Source organism: Aulonocara sp. 'chitande type north' Nkhata Bay, linkage group LG1 (genome assembly GCF_057382095.1).
Source record: "Aulonocara sp. 'chitande type north' Nkhata Bay isolate Kocher_YH1m ecotype deep benthic linkage group LG1, A_spYH_male_GT1.1, whole genome shotgun sequence".
Classification (NCBI taxonomy): domain Eukaryota; kingdom Metazoa; phylum Chordata; class Actinopteri; order Cichliformes; family Cichlidae; genus Aulonocara; species Aulonocara sp. 'chitande type north' Nkhata Bay.
The window spans coordinates 41773108-41796682 of NC_141344.1; the positions used below are offsets into that span (position 1 = coordinate 41773108).

Sequence of the window (23575 nt, forward strand, 5' to 3'; positions counted from 1 at the left end):
ATGTCAGCGCAAACTCCATACCAGCTGCCAAATATGATAAGGGAAAGTTGATGGTTTGGGCTTTTCTTGCAGCTACAGAAGCCGACCACTTTATTAATTATATAATTTGTTCTCTGGATTTCTCTGGTGACAAATAGTTGACAGTTGCAGAAAGGAACTTAAGTCTTCTGTTTACACAATTCTTAATTCTTGGATGTATGTTTTTGAGAATTAGAAAATAGAGTAACATTACCACTACTTGCATGGAAATTTTCTCATCCTATGCAAGAAAATAGGTTTGCACAAAAAATACTGTCAGATTTAGGAGATAGATTTGTATTTCATGTGTATTCTGAAATATGAATCTACTTTATTCTTATCACATTGTGTATGTTAGTAATTCAGAATCATTCAGAATAAACAGCCTCCATACAATCTGCATGCTGCCCTTTTCTCTTTATAAGGAAACATGTTTTCCTCCAGGTAGACCAGTGAAAGTAGTGACCCTGTTGTAATAGGGAAGTCTGCATTTCTCTCATACAACACACAAGAAATAAGGAGATAGGATGGCTGTAAATGGAACAATAAGTATTGGGAGTGCAAACCTCTGCCAAGGCAGCTTCTGGGCAGTTTTTAATTCTTTTAGGGAATAGTATTGTCTTTTACATGCAGATCACGAACATCATTATGATTACTTAGAGGTGAGGCGAATAACACTGATAATCTCTTCATCATGAAACCCATTAGTGGTTGGGTATATATGAAGTTATGTATTTGCAGGGTGGCTGTAGATCAGGAGGTAGAGCAGGTCAGATGCTGATTGGAAGGTTGGTGATTCGATCGCTGGGTCCCCCAGTTTGCATGCCAAATATCCTTGGGCAAGATACTAATCCCGACTTGCTCTCCGATGCATCCATCGAAGTATGAATGCATATGAATGATAGTTAGAAAAGCACTTACCGTATAGATAATATTGCTTGTATGTATGGGGTAAATGCGGCGTGTTGTATAGAGCGCTTTGAGTACTCCAGGAGAGTAGGAAAGCGCTACATAAGAATGTGATGATGATGAGCCTATGATGAACTATAGGTTTACATTAGAAGGGCTCAAAGTCGTAACACACACACACAAAAAGAATTTATCTCACAGCATTAACAGAATGGGGCTCAGACCACATAAATCCCCTTTTAAAACCACAAAAGTCTTCAGATGATATTAGTTCACCATCCCCTCTAGAATGGTTAACACTTTGTTAACCACTTTGAGAACGGATGTAAAATGTGAAAAAAAATGTATCAGAACTAGAACAAAAGATAATTGGAATCTGCCTATGCTGCCACACAAGAACATGTAATCAACAACCTGAGAAAACGATAACTAGAATTAAATGAAATATTTAACCAGAGAACAAAATTTCTGATGCAAAGGTTGCGTTAGGACAACGTTGTATGTGGTACTAAATCTGGAAAATTCCTTACTAACCAGTTAAAGCTACATAAACAAAAAACAACAACATAAAATATATGGCTCTTAAAGTACCACCCATATGACCGACATTAAAGTAAAGTAAAATAAACAACTGTACTGCATTAAAACAGTCAAAGCAGTTGGGATATCCAGTCTTTAGGTGATGACGTCTGAACCCTGCTTTGGGCTCCAAACTACAGGGTGGACCATTTATATGGATACAGCGTAATAACATGGGAATGGTTGGTGATATTAAAGTCCTGTTTGTGGCACATTAGTATATGTGAGGGGGCAAACTCCTCAAGATGGGTGGTGACCATGGTGGCCATTTAGAAGTCGGCCATCTTGGATACAACTTTTGTTTTCTCAATAGGAAGAGGGTCATGTGACACATCAAATCTATTGGTAATGTCACAAGAAAAACAATGCTGTGCTACAATGTAGCTGCCATCCCCAGTGTGTGAATGTGTGTATGACAGGTTGTGTAAAGCGCTTTGGGGTCCTTAGGGACTAGTAAAGCGCTATACAAATACAGGCCATTTACTTTGTCTTGTTTTGCCTTCTTGTGGTTTATCCATGTTTCCCCAGCCTGTCATGTCTGCTCTTTCCCTCGTGTTCCCTCGCTCCCTCTTGTCAGCCTCTGCTCCACTCCTGCATCATGCTTCCTGTTTTATTGTGAAGCTCTTGTGTTTTCATGTTCATTCTGTTCAGTCTTGCTTCCCCTGCCTCGTTATGGTTATTCGTGTCAGCTGCGTTCCTTGTGTGTCCTCACTTCCAGTATGGCAAAGCCATAATGGTCCACTCGGAAAAATAAATCAGTCTGGCATTTTTCTTGGCCATCAGACAATAATTGTGATTGTTACAGTGCTGGAGAGGCAAAAAATAAATTAAATTTAAAAAATAAAATTCATGGAACCACAAGTAAGGCCGCAGTCCGAGGGCAAAGTGCTCTAATGGGTGTCTAATGAGTGAGTAAGTGAGCAAATGGCTTGTTTGTGTGCAAGCCTGGGTGTGATGCTTGCTGGACCTTGGTCCCGTTGGGACATGGTCACCGCTCCACGTTGGACTCTTTTGCCCCTCCTTGGCTGCTTGTTGGTCCCGGGGTGCGTGGCTGGATGTACTGGTGTGGCCTCCTCCCTCAGTTACCCGTTACCGGTGTGAGCTGCAGCTTCCCACCTTTATTATGAATTCATTCTCACACAAACATACACTCACTTATTCTCTCACACGCACACACGGTAAGAAGATTGTTGATTTATGTATTTTTACATTTTTGTGATCCAAGGTTTTGTGTTCCAGGTGCTGTATGGTTTTTGGATTTTTGTCACTTACAGGTGCAGGAGTTAGCAATACTTTGTGCATTTCTATTTGTACTCCATCCTTTTAGTCTATCCCCCATCTCCTCCTTTTTCTCTCTTGCCTGTCTTGCCTTAGACATCGTCATACTATATCACATATATTGTAATAACTGAAATAACACAAATAAAAATTAATAAATAAACAGATAAAATATTCACATGAACAAGAGGAGCCTATAGAGATTCTACATAGCTGTTCTTGCAAAAGAAAAATGTATTTGGCACCACAATGCATTCAGATCAAAATTCTGATTGCAAAAGCAGCCAGACAGGACATTAGTGCGCAGGGAGCCACCGACACAGTGCAGAGATGGTCGGAGGAGAGCGAGGAGGCTCTTAAGGATTGTTTTGAGTCGACTGTGTGGGAGGTGATCTGTGACGACCACGGAGAGGCCATCGACAGCCTTACTACATGCATTACTGACTATATTGATTTCTGTGTGGATAACACCGCACCTACTAGGACTGTGCGGTGTTTCTCCAACAACAAACCGTGGATTACCCCAGAAATTAAAGCTGTCCTGAAGCAGAAGAGGAGGGCCTTCAAATCTGGAGACAAAGAGGAGTTGAAAAGGGTGCAGAGAGAGCTGAGGGGACTGATAAGGAATGGGAAGGAGAGCTACAGGCAGAAGATGGAGAACCAGCTTCAGCAAAACAACGTTGGTGAAGTCTGGAGAGGCCTCAGAACCATCTCAGGCCACAAACAGCAGAACTCTCTGCCTGGGAGGGATGTGAGGTGGGCAAATGAACTGAATCATTTCTTCAACAGATTTGATTCAACCATGAGACAGTCTCCAACACCGGCTGCAGACTCACCCACCCCCACTGCTGCTGCTCCACCTCTGACACCTCAGAGACTTTACACCTCCTCTAATCACCCTGCTCACTCCTCCCCACCCCCGACAACAGCATCCAATACACACTCAACACAAGGCTCCAGCCTGTCCCTCTCAACCACCCAGGTTAGGAGGGAACTGAGGAGGATTAAAGCCAAGAAGGCAGCGGGCCCAGATGGCATCAGCGCAAGGGTCGTCAGGTCCTGCGCAGACCAACTGTGTGGGGTGATGGAGCACCTCTTCAACCTGAGTCTGAGGCTGGGGAGAGTCCCACAGCTCTGGAAAACCTCCTGTGTTGTACCAGTGCCAAAGACTTCATGCCCCAAGGACCTCAAGGTTCAAGGTTCTTTATTTGTCACATGCATGTCACAGTGAAATGTAGCCTGACACGCTCCTCGACATGTGCAAAAAATTGGAGGGGGTAGAGGAAGAACATTTTATATATATATATATATATATATTAGGGGTGCAACGATACACAAAATTCACGGTTCGGTTCGGTTCGATACTTTGGTGTCACGGTTCGATATTTTTTCGATACAAAAAAATGTTCATGCCTTTTTAATTTGTCATTTATTAAAATTATAAATATATATTTTAACTCAAAAGTACAGTTTTTAAATTTAACCCTAACCCTTTTTGCGTGTTTTTTATTTTGACAGCGAATGCGCACCTGCAGACCACTTATGTGCAGCCCTGGTTATTTAGCTCGTCATATTGCAGCCACAGAAATTCTTTTGTCCATGAAACCATAAAGCTGCACTTTCTTTTTGCCTTATAGTCTCATTTGTCATAACTTCTCCGTTTTGTGGTAAGCTTTTCTTTGGCTGTCACTTCTTCACCCTGACCTGTCTTATTTGGCTCAGCAGAACTAAAATATATATCCTGCTGCTTTTACACACTCACTCACATAAGCTCAGCGATTCTCTGCGCGATCAACCTCTCACATGTTTAAGCTGCGGGAGATTTCACTTGTCATGTTTGCATAGTAAGCTAACGATTAATAAGACGATGTCAGAGGAATTGGTGCACAAATTATCACCACTCACAGATCAGTGCTGTCGCTCTCTATACACAGTTCGCACGATTGCAAAGTGAAAGCAAAAAAACAAGCGCAAATTCAAACGCGACTTCAATATGTCACATATTGACAGTGGCTCACCGATGCCAATGACATAATTACCCAGCTACATTTCTGAAAGAATGCAAAAGCATTGACATATATTTTTCCTTCCTACAATAGTCCGACGGGCAGGGCAGAGATAGATTTTGGTAGCCCGACTGAAAAAATCGCTAGCTCCGGGACGTCGGGCTAGCGATATTGCGAGCCCTGTATCTGATTGAGGAATCACTCATCTTTGGAAAAGAGAGTTTATTACAGAGAAATGGCTCTTTCCAAAATAAAAGCTATACTATCCGCTTCTTCTGGGCTATATTCTCAGCAGCATAAGGAGACTCACGTGCTAACAGCTGTCTAAATGACTCGGCTAAAGTTAGTAGCATGCTTGTTGTTTTTGTCTTTGCACTAGGATGATGTCGGCGTAAATGTGCAGTCATATTCGTTGTGTTCCCACTAGTGCTTTCAGGTTAATCTCGTTGAAATGACCTTAACGCCACAACACGGCAAATCTCCGTTAACGAGCTACCGCCGATCGCCCCGTGCATGGGGCTAGACAGCCAACACGTTAACGAGCTAACTGCGCTAACACACTAGTTCCCACCCATGTAATTGAGCATTGCGTGGCACATCCAACATACTGTTTTACTTTAGTTCATGACTCGCTTACCTTCAGGGTCATACGTCACATGAAAACCAAAATAATTCCAAACGCCAGATCTGAATGTTGCAAGGAGAGCTTAACTTCTGTCTCGCTAGCTTGCCCTGCGCTCTTCCTTCTGACTATGCTGTCTGTGTTGAGCGCTCAGTGGATCTGCGCTCGACAGTGCAGCCTAGGCGGAGTAGTCGAACGCAGATTCACTGAGCGCTCAACACAGACAGCATCGTCAGAAGGAAAGTTGATAAAATAAATTACAAATTTTGTATTGTTCGATACATATGCGTACCGAACCGAAAGCACTGTATCGAACGGTTCAATATCGATACGAATATCGTTGCACCCCTAATATATATATATATATACATACATATAGTATATACACTGGGTGAATGTGCAGTAGTAGCAGCAAGCAGGTGAATTCTGTACATTAATATGAATAGACATCTGACTATTTTACAGGATAGACAATATAAACATATTTAAAATTAAAGGAATTGAAATGTACATTGTGCCTTGGTTTAGAGTGTCTGGAAGAGTCCTGACTCAGTCAATTATAGATGATGTGAGAGGGCGGGTGTGTGTGTTTAGGGCACGGATGGCTTGGGGATAGAAGCTCCTCTTGAGTCTCTCTGTCCTTGCCCAGAAGATGCGGAACCTTCTACCAGATTGCAGAAGTTGGAACAGTTTGTTGCCAGGATGGGACGGGTCCTTCAGTATCTGCTCTAGTCCGGCATCTCCTGGTGTAGGTGTCCTGAAGCGGGGGGAGAGCAATCCTGCAGCAGCGTTCTGCTGTACGGATCACTCTCTGGAGAGCTTTTTGGTCCTTCACACAGCTGTTCCCAAACCACGATGTCATGTTCTGTGTGAGGATGCTCTCCACAGCTACAGGCCAGTGGCTCTGACATCGGCCTGTAGCTGTTGAGGTACAGGCCGATGCACCTCAACAGAGGCTGTCTTAATTTTACAGTAAAGTTTCCTTGTAATCGTTGATTTTTAAAAAAGTTATGTTGTTCATTTTTCTCAAAACGTCTTGTTTAGAGCCTTCTCTATCCCAGCAAAGTTTGTCTGCATTTGTCATTATGATGAAATTAGCCTTTTGTCATATGTTCAGTGCAGTTTGCTGTGCCTTGGTGAGGCTATGTTTTATTTTCAATTGTCTTTTATGATTAAACAGATGTGAAATGCCTCTTTCTACTAATCAGCAATATGCGTCAACAGAGGAGTTTCAGTGTTTAGGATGAATGATGCTAAATACAAAATTGAAAATAACTTGAAATAAATTGAAATAACTAAAATCACTCACTGATTGAAACCAACTTAAAACATGTAATTTAACTAAAATAAAAGAAGCATCTTTTTTTTTAAAGGAAATAATCAGCTATTTATCCCATACAAGTGCAAACGCCATGGCCTCGCCGTCATGGCTGCATGCTGTTGCATAAAAGCTGTGCTTTTATTTGTTTAATAAAAGGCTTCCGGTCTCGGAAGCTCGCTATGCTAGCGCTAGCGCCTCACTTGACTTTATAGGGGTGTCTTATGGCAGGGCAGCAGTCGCCAGTCCTGAGAGTAAAACAGGTCGCGGAACTCTGTGGTCACTGTATAACTACGAACTTTTTTCGCGACTCCGTTAATGTTAAACTACATTAGGTTAGTAAATATAAACGGTGCTAAATTACTTAACCGCGAAGGACTGCCGGTATTGTTCCGTTGCTACAAGTTTGCTCAGTCCAGCAGCCGTTCAGAAGCGACCACACCCTCCTTGCTTCCTGATAGTACTGTAGTGGGAGCGCGCAGCTCTACTTTCAGTCGCTGGGAATAACGGCCACTTCTTGTTGCTGCGCTGTTTGGATTCGGTGTCGTGGACCTACAAAACAAGTGATTTATATGTTCAGAGAACACTGGCTGGTATGGATATGAAAAGTGAGCGCACACAGAGGATATGCGGGGCTACACACTCTCGAGTCCCGAGTTAAGACGCGGAGGAGGACGTGGAGGGCGGACTGACGGACGATGCATATGGAGTCGAGAGGACCGGAGCAGTCGCTATCTTATAACCCAGCGCTCGGATTGAAAAAGAAGAGGTTGAAAGTGGACTGAGAGGCTTCTTCTTCCTGGACAGTGGCATTTTCGGTGAATTTTACTCGGGAGGACCCGTGAAATGATGGTGTTGGAGGATAACTCCAGTCCTTCCACTGACCAGAACAGCTTGCCGGGTGGTTCCCCGATTGTAACCAGCATGAGAACGCCACACTCGGTGGGAACAAGTCGGCCAAGATCTCGGTGCTTTTTCTGGCTATTTGCTGTGACGCGAATGGCCACAAAATGATATCCTGAAGTTAAAAAACAGAGAGAGCGAGAAAGAGAGAAAACTCAAAAGGCACCCGTTCATTGCTGAGGTGACGTCTTCTTTGAAAGAAAAAAAAAAAATTTGACGTTTGCTGATCAGCAGAGATTCACTTTGGGAATGTTCTTGATGACAAGGGGCTTGTCAGTGTGTACTTTCCCGTTTAGAAGGCACCTTGGTGGCACTGCTGTTTGTGTGTTTTGTTTGTATTTTTTAATTTAGAAGCCTGTGAATTCCTTTTCTCCACAACAATCTGGGACTATACTTAGAATAGTGACTATGTTGTTCAGGGCATTTAAGTTAACATTTCCAAATAAGAGCGTATATCTTGTTACACTGATTACTTTAAAGTTGTAGGGCTTTTTCTTGGGTGTTTTGTGTAATAGATTTACTAACAAACTACGGCAGATAATGCTGAGAATATATTCACATGTACTCCTATTCTTAAGGCTTTTATACAGACACATATGCGTTAACTATTTGGGGTAAATGTAGTAATTGAGTTTTGCTCTTTCCGCATGTTTACACTGAGCGTACGTGTCTTGTGTTTTAACATGTAATTTACAATTAATAACCTAAACTCTGAAGGAACTTAAGGAAGACTGTTTGGCCAGTTCTTATTTAAAAGTTTAGTTTTATTTGAGAAGTGTCTTAAACAGTAAAATGCATTGTAGCAGCAGAAAACGAGATATCTGAACCCTTATATAAGAGCCATTTGACCCTCTCCCCCTTCCTCTGACTCCCTTCATTATTATGGCTAGTGGTGGCTCTGGCAAATCAGCAAGTGAGGGATCAACCAGCACACCCGGTGGCAGTTTGCAGCAGAGGAAGCGGCTCTCCTTCATCTGTGACACATGTAAGGGCAAGATGCAGCTCGTGGCTGACCTCCTCCTGCTGTCCAGTGAGACCAGGCCTGTCATGACATCTGAAGGTGTGGCTGTGGCTGACACCTTCGACCAGTGCCGTGACACGGTCATTGCCCGCACTAAAGAGCTCTCCATTCTCACCCATGACATCCAGAGCCAGCTCAACATGGGTCGCTTCACGGAAGTAGGGGACCGCCTCCTGGAGATGACTAACCTTGTGGTGTCTTTGACTGAGTGCTCAGCTCATGCTGCCTACCTGGCATCTGTGGAGACGCCTGGCTCTCAACAATGCCTTCCGGGTCTGGTGGATCGCTACAAGGTGACCCGCTGTCGACATGAAGTAGAACAGAGCTGCAGCGTTTTCCGAGTCACTCACCTGCAAGACCTCACCCCACAGCTCCTCCTCGAGCTCTCTCAGAACATCTCCACCAACCTCAAGACTCTAACGGACATCTCATCACTGGCCAGCGAGAGGTCCAGGGATCGCTTTGCAAAAGAGCAGTTCAAGCTGAGCGTCAAGAGCATGAGCACAAGTGGCACGGCCTTCCTGGCGTGTGTGAAGGAGGTGAAAACCCAGCCCAGTGAGCTGACCAGGAATCGATGCATCCTCTTCAGTGCTGCTCTCGTCCAGGCTGTCGGCGCCCTTGTTGGGTTTGCTACAGAGCCACAGTTCCTGGGAAGAGCTGCGAGCATCTCTGCCGAAGGAAAGGGGGTGCAAACGGCAGTGTTAGGTGGGGCCATGAGTGTGGTTTCTGCCTGTGTCCTTCTCACTCAGGGCCTCAGGGATGTTGCCCAGCATCCCGAGAGCAGCTCCAAAATGGCAGACTACCGTGAGCGTCTGCGTAACTCGGCGTGCGCCGTGTCCGATGGTTGCACTCTGCTTACTCAGGCACTCAGAGAGCGCTCCTCTCCAAGGACTCTGCCACCAGTCAACTCCCATTCTGTGAATTAGTTTAGGAAGGGGCTATGTAGGTTCAGTGTCTTGTTTCATGTACCAAAGAGACTCACTTTGGGTTAATCCCTATTCATCAGGTGTAGAGTAACATCCGAAGAACACTGTGTGGGCCTGTTCTTGTGGTTAAAATTTGTGTGTAGAATGCAGAAAAGCACTAAAACAACCACTGCAGGGTTTTTGAGGTTGCGCTGGATGTAACTTAACTTAAACCATGCTCAAAACGGACCACTTCACCCACTCTGGGTATGAACTGGGCTCAGCAGACAATGTGCTTTCACCAACAGACAGCAGCTTTCAGACCTGAAAAGTTTACCTCAGTTTTCAGTTGCAGTGAAAACACCAGCCTCGATGATGGATGTAGCCTCGCAGTATGAACCTATAGTTGGCTGACCTGCTCCATTATATGGGCTTTGTGAGATTGGAAAGAGTGAGCCGAGTGTCAAGATGCTTTTATTTTTTTTTCAGTGTGTGTGAATTTTTTTAAAGCTGCTGTGAGTGTGTGCCCTAGGGTTTACACTATCTACCAGACTTCCCCATATTATTTTCAAGTGTTTTGACCATGCATGTAATGGAGTATTTATTTCATCTATTAAAAATGTTTCTTATATGCTGTTGTGGCTAAAATGTTTTTGAAAATCCGGCTATTCACTTAATCTAAAAAACCCAAACATTTTCGGTTACTTTTTTGTGCAAGCTATCTCTGTGAGAGCTGTAGACTGCAGCTTCTCAGTCTGTACATTATGATCTCCATTAGTGATGAAACAGGAGGCAAGAGCAAGCTAGTATGTACTTTGAGACTGACATGCTGCTTACCCGAGGGTAAAGCTGACCATGGCTACACTCAAGGTAGATCGTTTTTAATCACTAAGATGAAACATTCACCCTTTGACTGCATTAATGAATGAAAGCAGGTTTAATATGTGAAAGACAGATAAACTGACTTAAGTAATTGTGTAATATTATCTGTGTGAGACTGCAAACTAACTTTAATGCTATTTCAGCATCTTTCTTAAAAAACATTAGACATATTTTCTATTGATGAACAAACATTCATGAATTCATTAGTACCTGTTCTATTTTAGGCCTTTTGGTGTCTGTAATGAACATTCATGAATGTTTCATTTAGCCTGAATTGAACAGTTTGTGTGTTTGTTGCTGCTTTTTGAAAGCATCAATGACAAATGTTCACTCACTCATCTGTCAAACTCTGCGATGCATTGGACTCATTCCAGACAGTCACCCCTAAATTATTTGACACAGTGCTTCCTTTTACAGTTTTCTCTCTTTTTTAAATTTGTTTTCAGATTCAGGTGATCCATAGGCCAGAGTATATTCACCATGTGTGCTCGGGGCTCTTTCTCTCATGGTTTCCAATCAGGCTGATCAGTTTTATCTCTGACATTTCTGCTTCTGTAATGTGGTATTTGTGGTATTCATAGAAAATATTATGAAAAGGCTTTAGTGACTAAAACTAACCCACTCAAAGAAATAAGGATATGCTCTAATACTTATGGCATCTCGATGAATTAAATATTCAAATTTCTGTACATTGATAACAAAATGACATAATAATGGTCAGTGGAAACCAAAGTCAGGGATTCAATTCAAAATTCCACTAAAAATGAAACTTTAGTTAAAAAAAATCACAAAAACGTGTTCATCTGTAATTTGATTTGTAATCATTTGTACAGCAAAGCAAAAACATGACCTGGGTAGGCATGCTGATAGCTTTTCACTTAGTAACCAGCTTAGATGCTGATATTTTGAAGCAGGGAAATGTATGTCCTCGCACACTTATGTGAAGATAAACTGCATAATATAACACAAAACATACGTTTATTTAAAAACAGGTTTCATAAATAGTTGAAACTTGGAACTACCAAAAACTTCAGTGACTTTGAGTACTCATGGTAATTAAAAAACAGTTGTAGTTTTAATGTTTTCAATTGTTTATTGGAATTTAATGGCTCCAAACCTGATTGCCTCTATCATGGCACATTTGTCTGACAGTGGCAAACTTCTAAACAGTGCTGTCAAACTTGTCAGTGGAGCTTATGCATATCTGATTTACATGTAAGCCTTCTGTATACGCTTTGTTTAACAGTGTTCACATAATAATTCAGATAAACTGTAGAACAGAAAATTGGTAGTATACAACGAGGAAGTTGATATTTCCATGTATGGCCCTGCCTGTTGGCATCTTGCACCTTGCTATAATGTGAAGGGGCACACGTTTTTTTTTTCAAATGCAAAGTTTGCACCATAATTCAATATCTTGTGGAACTACTTGTACCAACCATAACTTCAAGTGATTGTTTTCTGTATAACTGTCAGTTTGTCAAATCATTGTAGAGGATTTTTGGGTTATTACTCTTTACAACTTTGGTCTGGTTCATTTAATATTGTATTTGTTCAGGTTCTACCATTGTATACCAATCAAGTTGAGGTTGACTTTGACTGGGACATTTCAACACCTCTTCTTTTTCAGCAGTTCTGCTGTAGATTTGTTGATGTGCCTTAGAAAAGTCTGAGAATTAAGAAAATATTTCTGAGTAAGGGCTAGGTGGATGATAGATAACAAGAAATAAAACTTTTTGTTTTTAGTATTCCAAACAAATTAAAACTGTCTGAGGGTTTGGTTGACGTGGCATTATTAGTGGCCTCCACCTGTAAAATGTCTAATTATTGCCCCTCTAGTTCATCTTTTAATTAAATTCAGTTCAATTCAATTTTATTTATAGCACCAAATAAAAACAACAGTTGCCTCAAGGCACTTTATGTTGTAAGGTAAAGACCCTACGATAATACAGAGACAACAGAGAAAGTCCCAACAATCAGAAGACCTCTAATGAACAAGCACTTTGGCGGCAGTGGGACTTAAAAACTCAATTTTAAAAGGAAGAAACTTTCGGCAGAATTAGACTCAGGGAGGGGCGGCTATCTGCCTCAGCTGTTTTGGGTGAGGGGAGGAAGACAGGACAAAAGACACACTGGAAGTGAGCCAGAGATTAATATTAAATAATGATTAAATGCAGATTGCAACCACATAGTGAGTAAAAAAGTATGAGTGAAAAAGAAATAATTGTGAATTGTGGGAAGCCCAAATTAGCCTAGTCCTATTGCAGTATAACTAAGGATTCAATAGGGAATCAGTGAAGAAAAGTCGGTGTGGGAAAATATGCTCTCCCTGTCAGTAACCTTGCTGCAGCAATTTGGACCAACTGAAGGCTTTTGCGGGAGTTTTATAGGACATCCTGATTGGGCCTGCACAATAAATCGAAAATATATTGTCATCACGATATCAGCCTGCGCGATGGGCCCATCGCAAAAGACAGCGTAAACTGCGATAATGGAGTACCTTAAAATGTTTACACACGTGCTTTAAAGAATTTGCCAATCAAAGAAACCCCTTTACACATTAGACCAGTCGAATAGAGCCCTTCACGGCATTAACCAATCAAATGGATTAGAGGCCCGCCTCCTACGCAGGTGGGGAGCGAACAACGCTGCAGCAACGAGTCACAGTTGTAATGGCTGAGAGCGAGACGCATGACGAGAACGCTACTGACTATGAACTCGTGGCTAAAAAAAATAGCACCTCGGTTATTTGGAGGTACTTTGGATTTGGTAAAGACGACGTTCTCCAAACACAGGTGCTCTGCAACACTTGCCGAACACTCGGCAACCACCAGAGGAAACACGACTCCACCATCATCTTCAACACAACCACAGAGAACTGTTTGAAGAGTTCCAGAAAGACCGGGCTAGCTAATGTTGCTAATGTTAGACAAAGAGCGCCGCAGCAACGGCCGTCTCTGTATCAGAGTTTTTCAAGTGGAACTCCGTATGAGAAAACGTCGAAGCGCTACAAAGAAATAACAGAGGCCATTACACATTTTTGACAAAGACATGATGCCTATAACTACAGTTAGCAGAGACGGCTTCACCAGTCTGATACATAAAGTGGACCGGAGATACCGCATCCCCTCATGAAGCGACTTTTCCCATGTCGCCATTCCACAAATGTACGAACCATGCCGCTGGACCGTCAGGTTTGAACTGAGCCAAGCTGAAAGCTACACCAGCACTACAGTAAAGTTTCCTCTCCAGTTTTGACTGGCATCATGACTACTTGGTGAGAGGTAAAATGATGAACAGCTGCATTGAGATAATTTGCAGAATAATTTAAGTTATGTTTATTTAAAACTAATTATAGGGATGGTTGTTCGGCAAGCTTGAATTCTGAAAGGATGTCTTTCAGGATTCAAGCCTCAGAATTTTTTATTATGGGGCAATGTTTCAATGTTAAAGTGCAGTTTGTTGTTACACTGCTAATACAGCAGCTTTCTTTAAATAAAACTGTTGCAGTAAAACGGAAATTATGTATTCTTTTTTGTTTGTTTGTTTTGCTATTTATTTTATCGCAAGTCATATCGTTATCGCAGTATTGATCACAGTTATCGCACATCGCAGATTTTCCTAATATCGTGCAGCCCTAATCCTGATAATAATGAATTACAGTCATCCAGCCGAGAATTAATAAAAAGACAAACTAGTTTTTCAGCGTCACTCTGAGACAGGATGTTTCTTTTTGTTTCTTACTTTTTAAAAACGTAATAATATCTTTAACACCAAAGCAGCTGAAACTGATTAACAAACCCCTTTGTTACTTAACTGGATAGATAATTATCCCAGGACTCTAACTGACTTGATGCTTGATACTGCTGCTTGATTAAAAAGTATTTCTTTATTATCTTTATCAGAATATATATTTTTTAGAGAACACCAGAGAGGCAAAAAACCTGTTAGTGGTATCCTTGGGAATCAGGACTCATGGAGTGTGGTCAGCTTCTTCAGCCAGCAAGTGTGACTCATGATGTAGCCTGGTGCTGTCCAACTCTTCAGACTGTAGAGCATCTTTGCTGTCTGTTGCTGTGACACTTACTGGGTCCTGTTCAGGGAGGTTGCTGTGGTCTGCTCTTACATCCACTGCCACTGAGCATTGTGTTGTTATTAATCTCTGTCTCTCTTCCACAGCCTGCCTTTTGTCCCGTCTTCCTTCTTTCACTCCAACTGGTTGCAGCAGATGGCCCCGCCCCTCCCTGAGCCTGGTTCTGCCGGAGGTTTCTTCCTGTTAAACAGGAGTTTTTCCTTCCCACTGTTGCCAAATTCCTTGCTCATCGGGGGTCAATGATTGTTGGTTTTTGTTTTGTATGTATTATTGTAGGGTCTACCTCACAATATAAAGCACCTTGAGGCAACTGTTGTTGTGATTTGGCGCTGTATAAAAATATTGAAATTGAATTGAATTGTTGTGGGTTTCATCCTTCCAGTATTGTGTCATCTCCAACCTTGGTGGGGTTATTCTCCCCTACCACTGAGAGTACACCTTGGATGGTTCAGTGGAGTACACCTGGTTTAATCTCCTGTTATGCCTCCTTAAGCCACTGGCCAAGGCTGTGAGTCTTTGCTTGGCAGATTCCAGGGCCTCCGATAGGGAGAGCTAACTTGCCCGCTAGTCTCCTTCTCCATGGAGTGTACTGCTACTTGGGGCTGTTCATCTTATAGCCAAGAATCTATGTGATCACTGCTGTAGTGGCGTAGATTGGGTGGTTAGTTTCGGCGTGTTCGCAGTAGGGATTGTCTGTAATGCTGATTTCAAGTTTCAAAGACGAGTAGTATTACCACTACACTATACCAGTCAAAGGTTTGGACACAGCTTCTCGTTTTTCTTTATTTTCATGACTATTTACATTGTAGATTCTCACTGAAGGCATCAACACTATGAATGAACACATATGGAAATTTGTAGGAAGCAAAAAGTGTGAAATAACTCAGAAGATAGTGTCATCTCTACAAAAATCCATAACATCCACCAGCAATCTCAGTTCAAATCTTGTGTCTACCTCCTCTCCAGAACCTTTTCTCTATTTTGAGCCCTTTTCCACGTTTCATCTTCCTGATTTATCTGATATTTCTGAGTTTATATGTAAATCAAAGCCTGCCACATGTCATCTTGACCCTATGCCTACAGGGCTTGTGAAATCCTGCCTCTCTTCCTTACTCGCACTCATCTCTGCTATCATTCACTCTTCTCTCACCACCGGTATCGTTCCCTCCTTATTCAAGACTGCTTCAGTCACTCCTATACTGAAAAAACCTTCTTTAGATCCTAACAACTTTAACAACCTCCGTCCGATTTCCAATCTACCCTTCATCTCTAAAATACTCGAAAAAATAGTTGCAGTTAATCTTCATTCACACCTGGTTAATAATAACATCTATGAGAGGTTTCAGTCTGGTTTTCGCTCATGTCACAGCACAGAAACTGCTTTACTTACAGTCACTAATGATCCTCTAATCAGAGCTGACTCTGGTCTTCTCACCATTCTCGTGGATCTGAGCTCAGCCTTCGACACCATTTCTCACTCCGTCCTTCTAAGCAGACTTTCCTCTCTCTGCATCTCTGACACACCCCTAGACTGGTTTCAATCATATCTCCTTGACCGCTCCCAGTTTATTCACCTGAAATCGTTCTGCTCTCGTCTATTCCCGGTCACTTCTGGTGTACCCCAAGGTTCAGTCTTAGGCCCTTTTCTCTTCAGAATATACATCCTCCCTCTAAGTACCATTTTCTGCAAATCTGATCTTCACTTTCACTGTTTTTATGATGACGCCCAGTTATATCTCTCCTGCAGACTTGATTCCTTCTCCCACCTTCTTCCCTTACAGAATCTGAATTAAAATCCTGGTTTAGCTCTAATTTTCTAAAGCTCAATGAGGATAAAACTGAAATCCTCCTTACTGGCACCAAATCCAACCTTTTGAAGGCAAACCATTTCTCACTCACCATCGATAACGCCTCAGTTTTCCCTTCTCCTCAGGTTAAGAGCCTTGGTGTCATCCTAGACCAGGGGTGGGCAATTAATTTTTACAAGGGGCCACATGAGAAACCCAAGTTGTGTCAGAGGGCCACATCAACGACATCTTGAACCCAAGTCTGCTTAACTTTCTTAAATTGTAAAATTCACTAAATTATATATTACGAATAGGTGGTACTGGTAATCAGAAGAATAAAAATAAAATAAAGTAAATATTTATATTGGGCTATGCTATGTGAAATTGTGGTGCATATTCCAAATAAAACAAAAACAACCACCGAATCAATGTCATTTTATTTTAACATGTTTAACTCAACAAACAAGATGTTTATAGAAATGCAACAATGCAATGACTTGTGTCATGTTTTCCTCCTTTTCAGTGAGAATAATCCAGCCTGTTCTGGGTTTGAACAAGGGCATTGAAATCTGGCTGAATGTCTGAGGTGGCTATGCGAAGAACTGCTGAGAGGTGGTCCTCAGTGACAGAGGACCCGTGTTTGGATTTGTTGAACTTCATCACCGAGAATGTCTGTTCACATACAGAGGTCGATCCAAAGAGGACTAGAATTCTCTGAGCATGACTCCTCAGGTGTGGAAAGTTCTCTTCTTTGAGGGAGGAATGAAAGTCCAGCAGTGAGACTGACCTGAAGTGCTCTGCCAGAAGTGTGTCAGACTGCAGGCCAATGAGTTCCATCTGAACATCACTTGAAGCATTATCCACACTGCAGGTGAAGGGAGAAGAAACCATGTCCATTTCATTTTCAAGAGCTTTGAAATCTTGAATTCACCTTGAAAACTCTGCATGCAGTGCTTCTAACATGGCTGAGTACTTGTGGAGGTGATTGGCATTTGGAAGAGCCTCCTTTAGTGTTGGCAAGTGGGTCAGAAAGTTGTCCTTCACTTGGCTTGAGATAAGCTGCAACTTCCTCATGAAAGCCTTTACTGCACTGTACATCTCGTGCACAAAAAGTCCCCTGCACTGCAGTTTGACATTTAGTTGGTTCATTAGTGCAGTCACATCCGCAGCAAACCCGAGGTCTGCCACACAATCTTCATCTGAAAGCTCTGGGACGGCATGTCCTTTCTTCACACAGAAATCCTGAATCTGGTGGTAGCTGATGTCCCCATGTTCCATCTCATTTTCCTCCAAAAGAGCAATAAATTGTCTGTGATTTAATGCTCTGATGAAGTTAACTGTTTTAGTTACAACATCAACAACGTGGTCTATCTTTAACACTATCTCACACTTCCTGATGTATAATACAATGCAAAAATGTCAATTTCTGCACAGGATTAATTTCTGTCACTTTATCCTGCATTCTCTTTAAAAGTCCTACCGGTACATTTTTCCCAGTCAGATTTGGACAACCATCTGTTGTTACACCTGCCAGATTGTCCCATTTCAGCCCTAATTTGTCCAAACATGCATTTACCTCTGTGAACAAGTCATTGCCGTTTAAGTTTATTACACTGATACATATATACCAACAAGACAGTGTCCATCACTGTGACAACAGCGTTTGTTTTCATTCAAAGGCTTTATGGTTTTTCCTATAATACCTGGTGGGCCGGTCTCTAGTCAAAATGCCCGGGCTGATTTTTTGTCCCAGTCCAGCCCTGGTCTCACCCGTTCTGCGTATTTCCATATACGCAACATTAAAAGATTACGTTCTTCTCTTTCCACCCAGTCTACGTCCATTCTTGTACATAGTCTTGTTACCTCCCGTATTGACTACTGCAATTCTCTTCTGCATGGTCTCCCCCAAAAATCCCTCCATAAGCTTCAACTGGTTCAGAACTCTGCTGCTCGCATTATCACCAGAACCCCTCCTACCAGCACATCACCTGTTCTTCGGGAACGTCACTGGGAGCCAGTGACGTTCCCGATAATATACAAACTTCTTCTGCTCACCTTCAAGGCCCTTCATAACCTCGCTTCTCCTTACCTTTCTGACCTGTTAAGCACTACCTTTTCTGCCCACTCACTTCGATCTTCTTCTTCTATCCAGCTTTGTGTGCCTTCCTTCTGCCTCACCGCCATGGGAAGCAGAGCTTTTAGCCTTTTAGCTAACCCAGGGTGTCTACCTCCAGATACAAGAAACACTGGTTCTCCCCCAGTTTAAATCTCAACTCAAAACCCATCTGTTCAAATCTGGATATTCACTGCGAACCCGCTGTTTGTTAATTTTATCTTGTGCTTTTGTTTTATTGTGCTTCATTGTGTCATTGTTCTATTGTGTGTTTTATCCTATTGTACAGTGTCCTTGGGTGTCTTGAAAGGTGCTTTATAAATAAAATTTAGGATTTTTTATTTTTGATTCTTCAGCCTTTGCTTTTAATACTGTTGTCCACTCTGTTGTTATTATCTCGATGAGAGAGGTAGCCACCTAAAATGGTTTTCCTACAATCTTGAAGGAGTTCCCAGAGGTTCTGAGCACTTGTTGGCCTTTTTTCCCTTCACTCTGCGACCCGTCTCATCTCAAATCATCTTGATTGGGTTTAGCTCAGGTGACTGTAGAGACCAGGTCATCTGGTCAGCACTCCATCACTCTCCCTCTTGGTCAAATAGCCCTTACACAGCCTGGAGGTGTGTTTGGGGTCATTGTCCTGTTGAAAAATAAATGGTTGTCCAATTAAACGCAAAGCGGATGGGATGTCACTGTAGCCATGCTGGTTCAGTTTGCCTTCAATTTTGAATAAATCCCCAACATTGTCACTGGCAAAGCACCCCCCCCCCCATAACTCCTCCTCCATGGGAACCATCCATGTAGAGACCATCCATTCACCTTTTCTGCATCGCACAAAGAGACAGAGGGTGGATTTAAAGATCTCAAATTTGGACTTATTAGACCAAAGCACAGATTTCCACTGGTATAATATCCATTCCTTGTGTTTCTTGGCCCAAACAAATCTCTTAGAATTCATATAATGGCATAAAGAATCAGCTAACAGTTGTCAGATAGGGCTGTCAGCTACAGTGGGGCAAAAAAGTATTTAGTCAGCCACCGATTGTGCAAGTTCCCCCACTTAAAATGATGACAGAGGTCAGTAATTTGCACCAGAGGTACACTTCAACTGTGAGAGACAGAATGTGAAAGAAAAATCCATGAATCCACATGGTAGGATTTGTAAAGAATTTATTGGTAAATCAGGGTGGAAAATAAGTATTTGGTCAATAACAAAAATACAACTCAATACTTTGTAACATAACCTTTGTTGGCAATAACAGAGGTCAAACGTTTACTATAGGTCTTTACCAGGTTCGCACACACAGTAGCTGGTATTTTGGCCCATTCCTCCATGCAGATCTTCTCGAGAGCAGTGATGTTTTGGGGCTGTCGCCGAGCAACACGGACTTTCAACTCCCGCCACAGATTTTCTATGGGGTTGAGGTCTGGAGACTGGCTAGGCCACTCCAGGACTTTCAAATGCTTCTTACGGAGCCACTCCTTTGTTGCCCGGGCGGTGTGTTTTGGATCATTGTCATGTTGGAAGACCCAGCCTGGTTTCATCTTCAAAGTTCTCACTGATGGAAGGAGGTTTTGGCTCAAAATCTCACGATACATGGCCCCATTCATTCTGTCCTTAACACGGATCAGTCGTCCTGTCCCCTTGGCAGAAAAACAGCCCCATAGCATGATGTTTCCACCCCCATGCTTCACAGTAGGTATGGTGTTCTTGGGATGCAACTCAGTATTCTTCTTCCTCCAAACACGACGAGTTGAGTTTATACCAAAAAGTTCTACTTTGGTTTCATCTGACCACATGACATTCTCCCAATCCTCTGCTGTATCATCCATGTGCTCTCTGGCAAACTTCAGACGGGCCTGGACATGCACTGGCTTCAGCAGGAACACGTCTGGCACTGCGGGATTTGATTCCCTGCCGTTGTAGTGTGTTACTGATGGTGACCTTTGTTACTTTGGTCCCAGCTCTCTGCAGGTCATTCACCAGGTCCCCCCGTGTGGTTCTGGGATCTTTGCTCACCGTTCTCATGATCATTTTGACCCCACGGGATGAGATCTTGCGTGGAGCCCCAGATCGAGGGAGATTATCAGTGGTCTTGTATGTCTTCCATTTTCTGATGATTGCTCCCACAGTTGATTTTTTCACACCAAGCTGCTTGCCTATTGTAGATTCACTCTTCCCAGTCTGGTGCAGGTCTACAATACTTTTCCTGGTGTCCTTCGAAAGCTCTTTGGTCTTGGCCATGGCGGAGTTTGGAGTCTGACTGTTTGAGGCTGTGGACAGGTGTCTTTTATACAGATGATGAGTTCAAACAGGTGCCATTCATACAGGTAACGAGTGGGGGACAGAAAAGCTTCTTACAGAAGACGTTACAGGTCTGTGAGAGCCAGAGATTTTCCTTGTTTGAGGTGACCAAATACTTATTTTCCACCCTGATTTACCAATAAATTCTTTACAAATCCTACCATGTGGATTCATGGATTTTTTTTCACATTCTGTCTCTCACAGTTGAAGTGTACCTCTGGTGCAAATTACTGACCTCTGTCATCATTTTAGGTGGGGGAACTTGCACAATCGGTGGCTGACTAAATACTTTTTTGCCCCACTGTATGTACAAACCTGACTTCTGCAGAACCCAACTGATGGTTCCAGCCCCATTAACAGAGCAAGATATTCCACAAATGAAGTCTGACAAGGCACACCAAGTGAAAACCATTTCATGTGACTGCATTATGAGGTTTATTGAGAGTAGGCCAAGGGTTTGCAGTGCTGTCAACAAAGCAAAGGATGGCTACTTTGGGGAATCTGTTTAGAGTTATTTATCAAATCTTTCTTTGCTAGATAATTCCATATACCCTGCTTCATATATTTGATGTCTTCAGTATGTATCTACAATGTATCTGTGAAGGTTCTCAGTCATCCAGGTCATCGTAGTCAAAGGAGCTTGCAAAGAAAAGCGTCTGGACTTCTTTAAGTTGCTTGAAGACGTTTCACCTCTCATCCGAGAAGCTTCTTCAGTTCTAAGGTCAAATGGTGGCGAGTCCCAGATATAAACCCAGTGGGAGTAGGACAATGAGCTCACCCGAAACTCTGGCTGATTGGGACCCACACCCAATTTCCCACCTTGGCTCAGGTGATTAGAGGATCATCAGGGGGTCCTTTTGTCCCTCTGTGGGGGGAAACTCCCACTAGGTTTATATCTGGGACTCTCCACCATTTGACCTTAGAACTGAAGAAGCTTCTCGGATGAGAGGTGAAACGTCTTCAAGCAACTTAAAGAAGTCCAGACGCTTTTCTTTGCAAGCTCCTTTGACTATCTACAATGTAGAAAGTAGGGAAAATAAAATAAAAACATTAAACAAGAAGGCGTGTCTAAACTTTAGATTTTTTTTACCCTTAATAATCTTCATTTAGAAACTGCATTTTGCGTTTACTTGTGTCATCTTTGTCTAATATCTAAATCTGCTTTAAAAACAATCTGAAACATGAAGTATATCAAACAGAGGAAAGAAATACTATATCAGGAAGGGGGCAAAGATTTTTTCACACCACTGTAGCTGTAATTGTTTCTTAATTTTTCTGTGATTAAGTTAATTTTTTTCAAACAATCACATGGCCTACAATTACAAACCAATATCCATTTAAATCTGAAACTGACTGCATGAATTCATTTAGTCACGTTTAAATTAACAGTAGGACTACTTAACAAAAAAATTGTTTTACTTGCAAATGTAGCACTTTAGCCTTTTACATGGGTAGTAGTAGATTGAAAGGCTTTCTCTTAGCCCAGCATTTTGCAGCTATCTTGAGAACTCTAGGTGAAACTAAAACTGCTGGTCCACAACAGGAAACCTATAGCCTGTGCTATCAGGAGCGACTTCCTTCACACAACAAAACGCTGTAGTCATAATTTCGAGCAAGGTTTCGCCCATTTCCTGCTGCAGGAGGGAAACGCTTGCCTATCCTTTTCCCCAAGGGAGCGCCCATCCCTTTAGTGCTAAAGACACCCTTTTCTGAAGAAGAAAAACCTGCTGCAGTGTTCGGAGAGAATTCTGATATGCAGACATGGTTTGATTAGCAGCTAAACACAAGTTTAGTTTGTTGGTTGGAGCCGTTTGTCACTTGGATAGATTCGTTTTTTGTTCATTAAATTCATATGCTTTTTGACACTGCAGTGCTTTCTGTGTTCCAGACAGGCTGGAGCCTTACTACCAGGTGTATTGTAATCTGAGAAAAGCAAGCTGATCCTGGGTGCATTATTTATGAGTCTGCTTTGAAACAGGGTTAGTGAACACTCTGCTTCTCATCTGTTACCATACTTATACGTTTAAATACAAGGCAATTCAGTATTTTCAGAAGATTGATCTTCTTGAATTTTAGCAGCAAGTGACCTCTGACATCAAGGAGGAAAACATCTCAAGTCCACAAAGTGAACTGGCAGAACACTGGATCTCCTTTTTCCTTTTCTTTGGTCATAAGCAGACTGTACAGAAATTCTCTGATGGACAACTAACCGACAGATTTCTCAGTCAGTTTTCTATCATCACTAACCTGTTGCAGCTTTTCTGTTTTTTCATGATTTCCTAAACCATTAAAAAGCTTTTCACATAATACACAACACATGTGTCATGTTCAATTTTGCCCCCCCCTTTTTTTTTTTTGTTAGTTAGCCTTTTGCTTCTGTTTTGTTGACTCCTGCTTTTGACATCTAACAAACCTGTAATTTTGAGTTCATGTCTGTCTGCTGAGTGCTGCATACTGGGTCTATTGTTATATGTGAAATATATGGTAAGTGGATGGATTCTTATTTAGTGCTTTTCTACTCTAGCTGAGCACTCAAAGCGCTTTGTACAATTTGCCTGATTCACCCATTCAATTTTTTCTATGTTTATTTTCCACATAAGTACTTTCTAACATTCATACATATTTGCACCACAATGGATGCATTGACAGCAACGTGGGGGTAGTATGTTGCCTAAGGTATGCAGATTGGAGCCAAGGATTGAACCATCAACCTTCTGAGTCACCCCTGCTTGTCAGAGCTGACTGGCAGGGGTAAAAAGACAGACAGAAAAATGAAAGGGGGAGAAAGTAGGAGAAATATAATAAGAGGAAATAGTACAAGAAGAGTGTTAAAGACCTG

At 42.2% G+C, this 23575-nt stretch overlaps 1 protein-coding gene and 1 pseudogene across 1 annotated transcript; one reads left to right on the forward strand and one right to left on the reverse strand.

Moving 5' to 3' along the window:
* Window positions 1-6924: 6924 nt before the first annotated feature.
* Window positions 6925-10190, forward strand: tlnrd1 (talin rod domain containing 1). The gene has a single exon (XM_086296786.1). It carries the CDS (start codon window positions 8516-8518, stop codon window positions 9578-9580), a length of 1065 nt encoding a protein of 354 aa, XP_086152912.1. The 5' UTR covers window positions 6925-8515; the 3' UTR covers window positions 9581-10190.
* A 6638-nt stretch (window positions 10191-16828) lies between these two features.
* Window positions 16829-17963, reverse strand: LOC147339609 (general transcription factor II-I repeat domain-containing protein 2A-like; annotated as a pseudogene).
* Between the last annotated feature and the right edge of the window lie 5612 nt (window positions 17964-23575).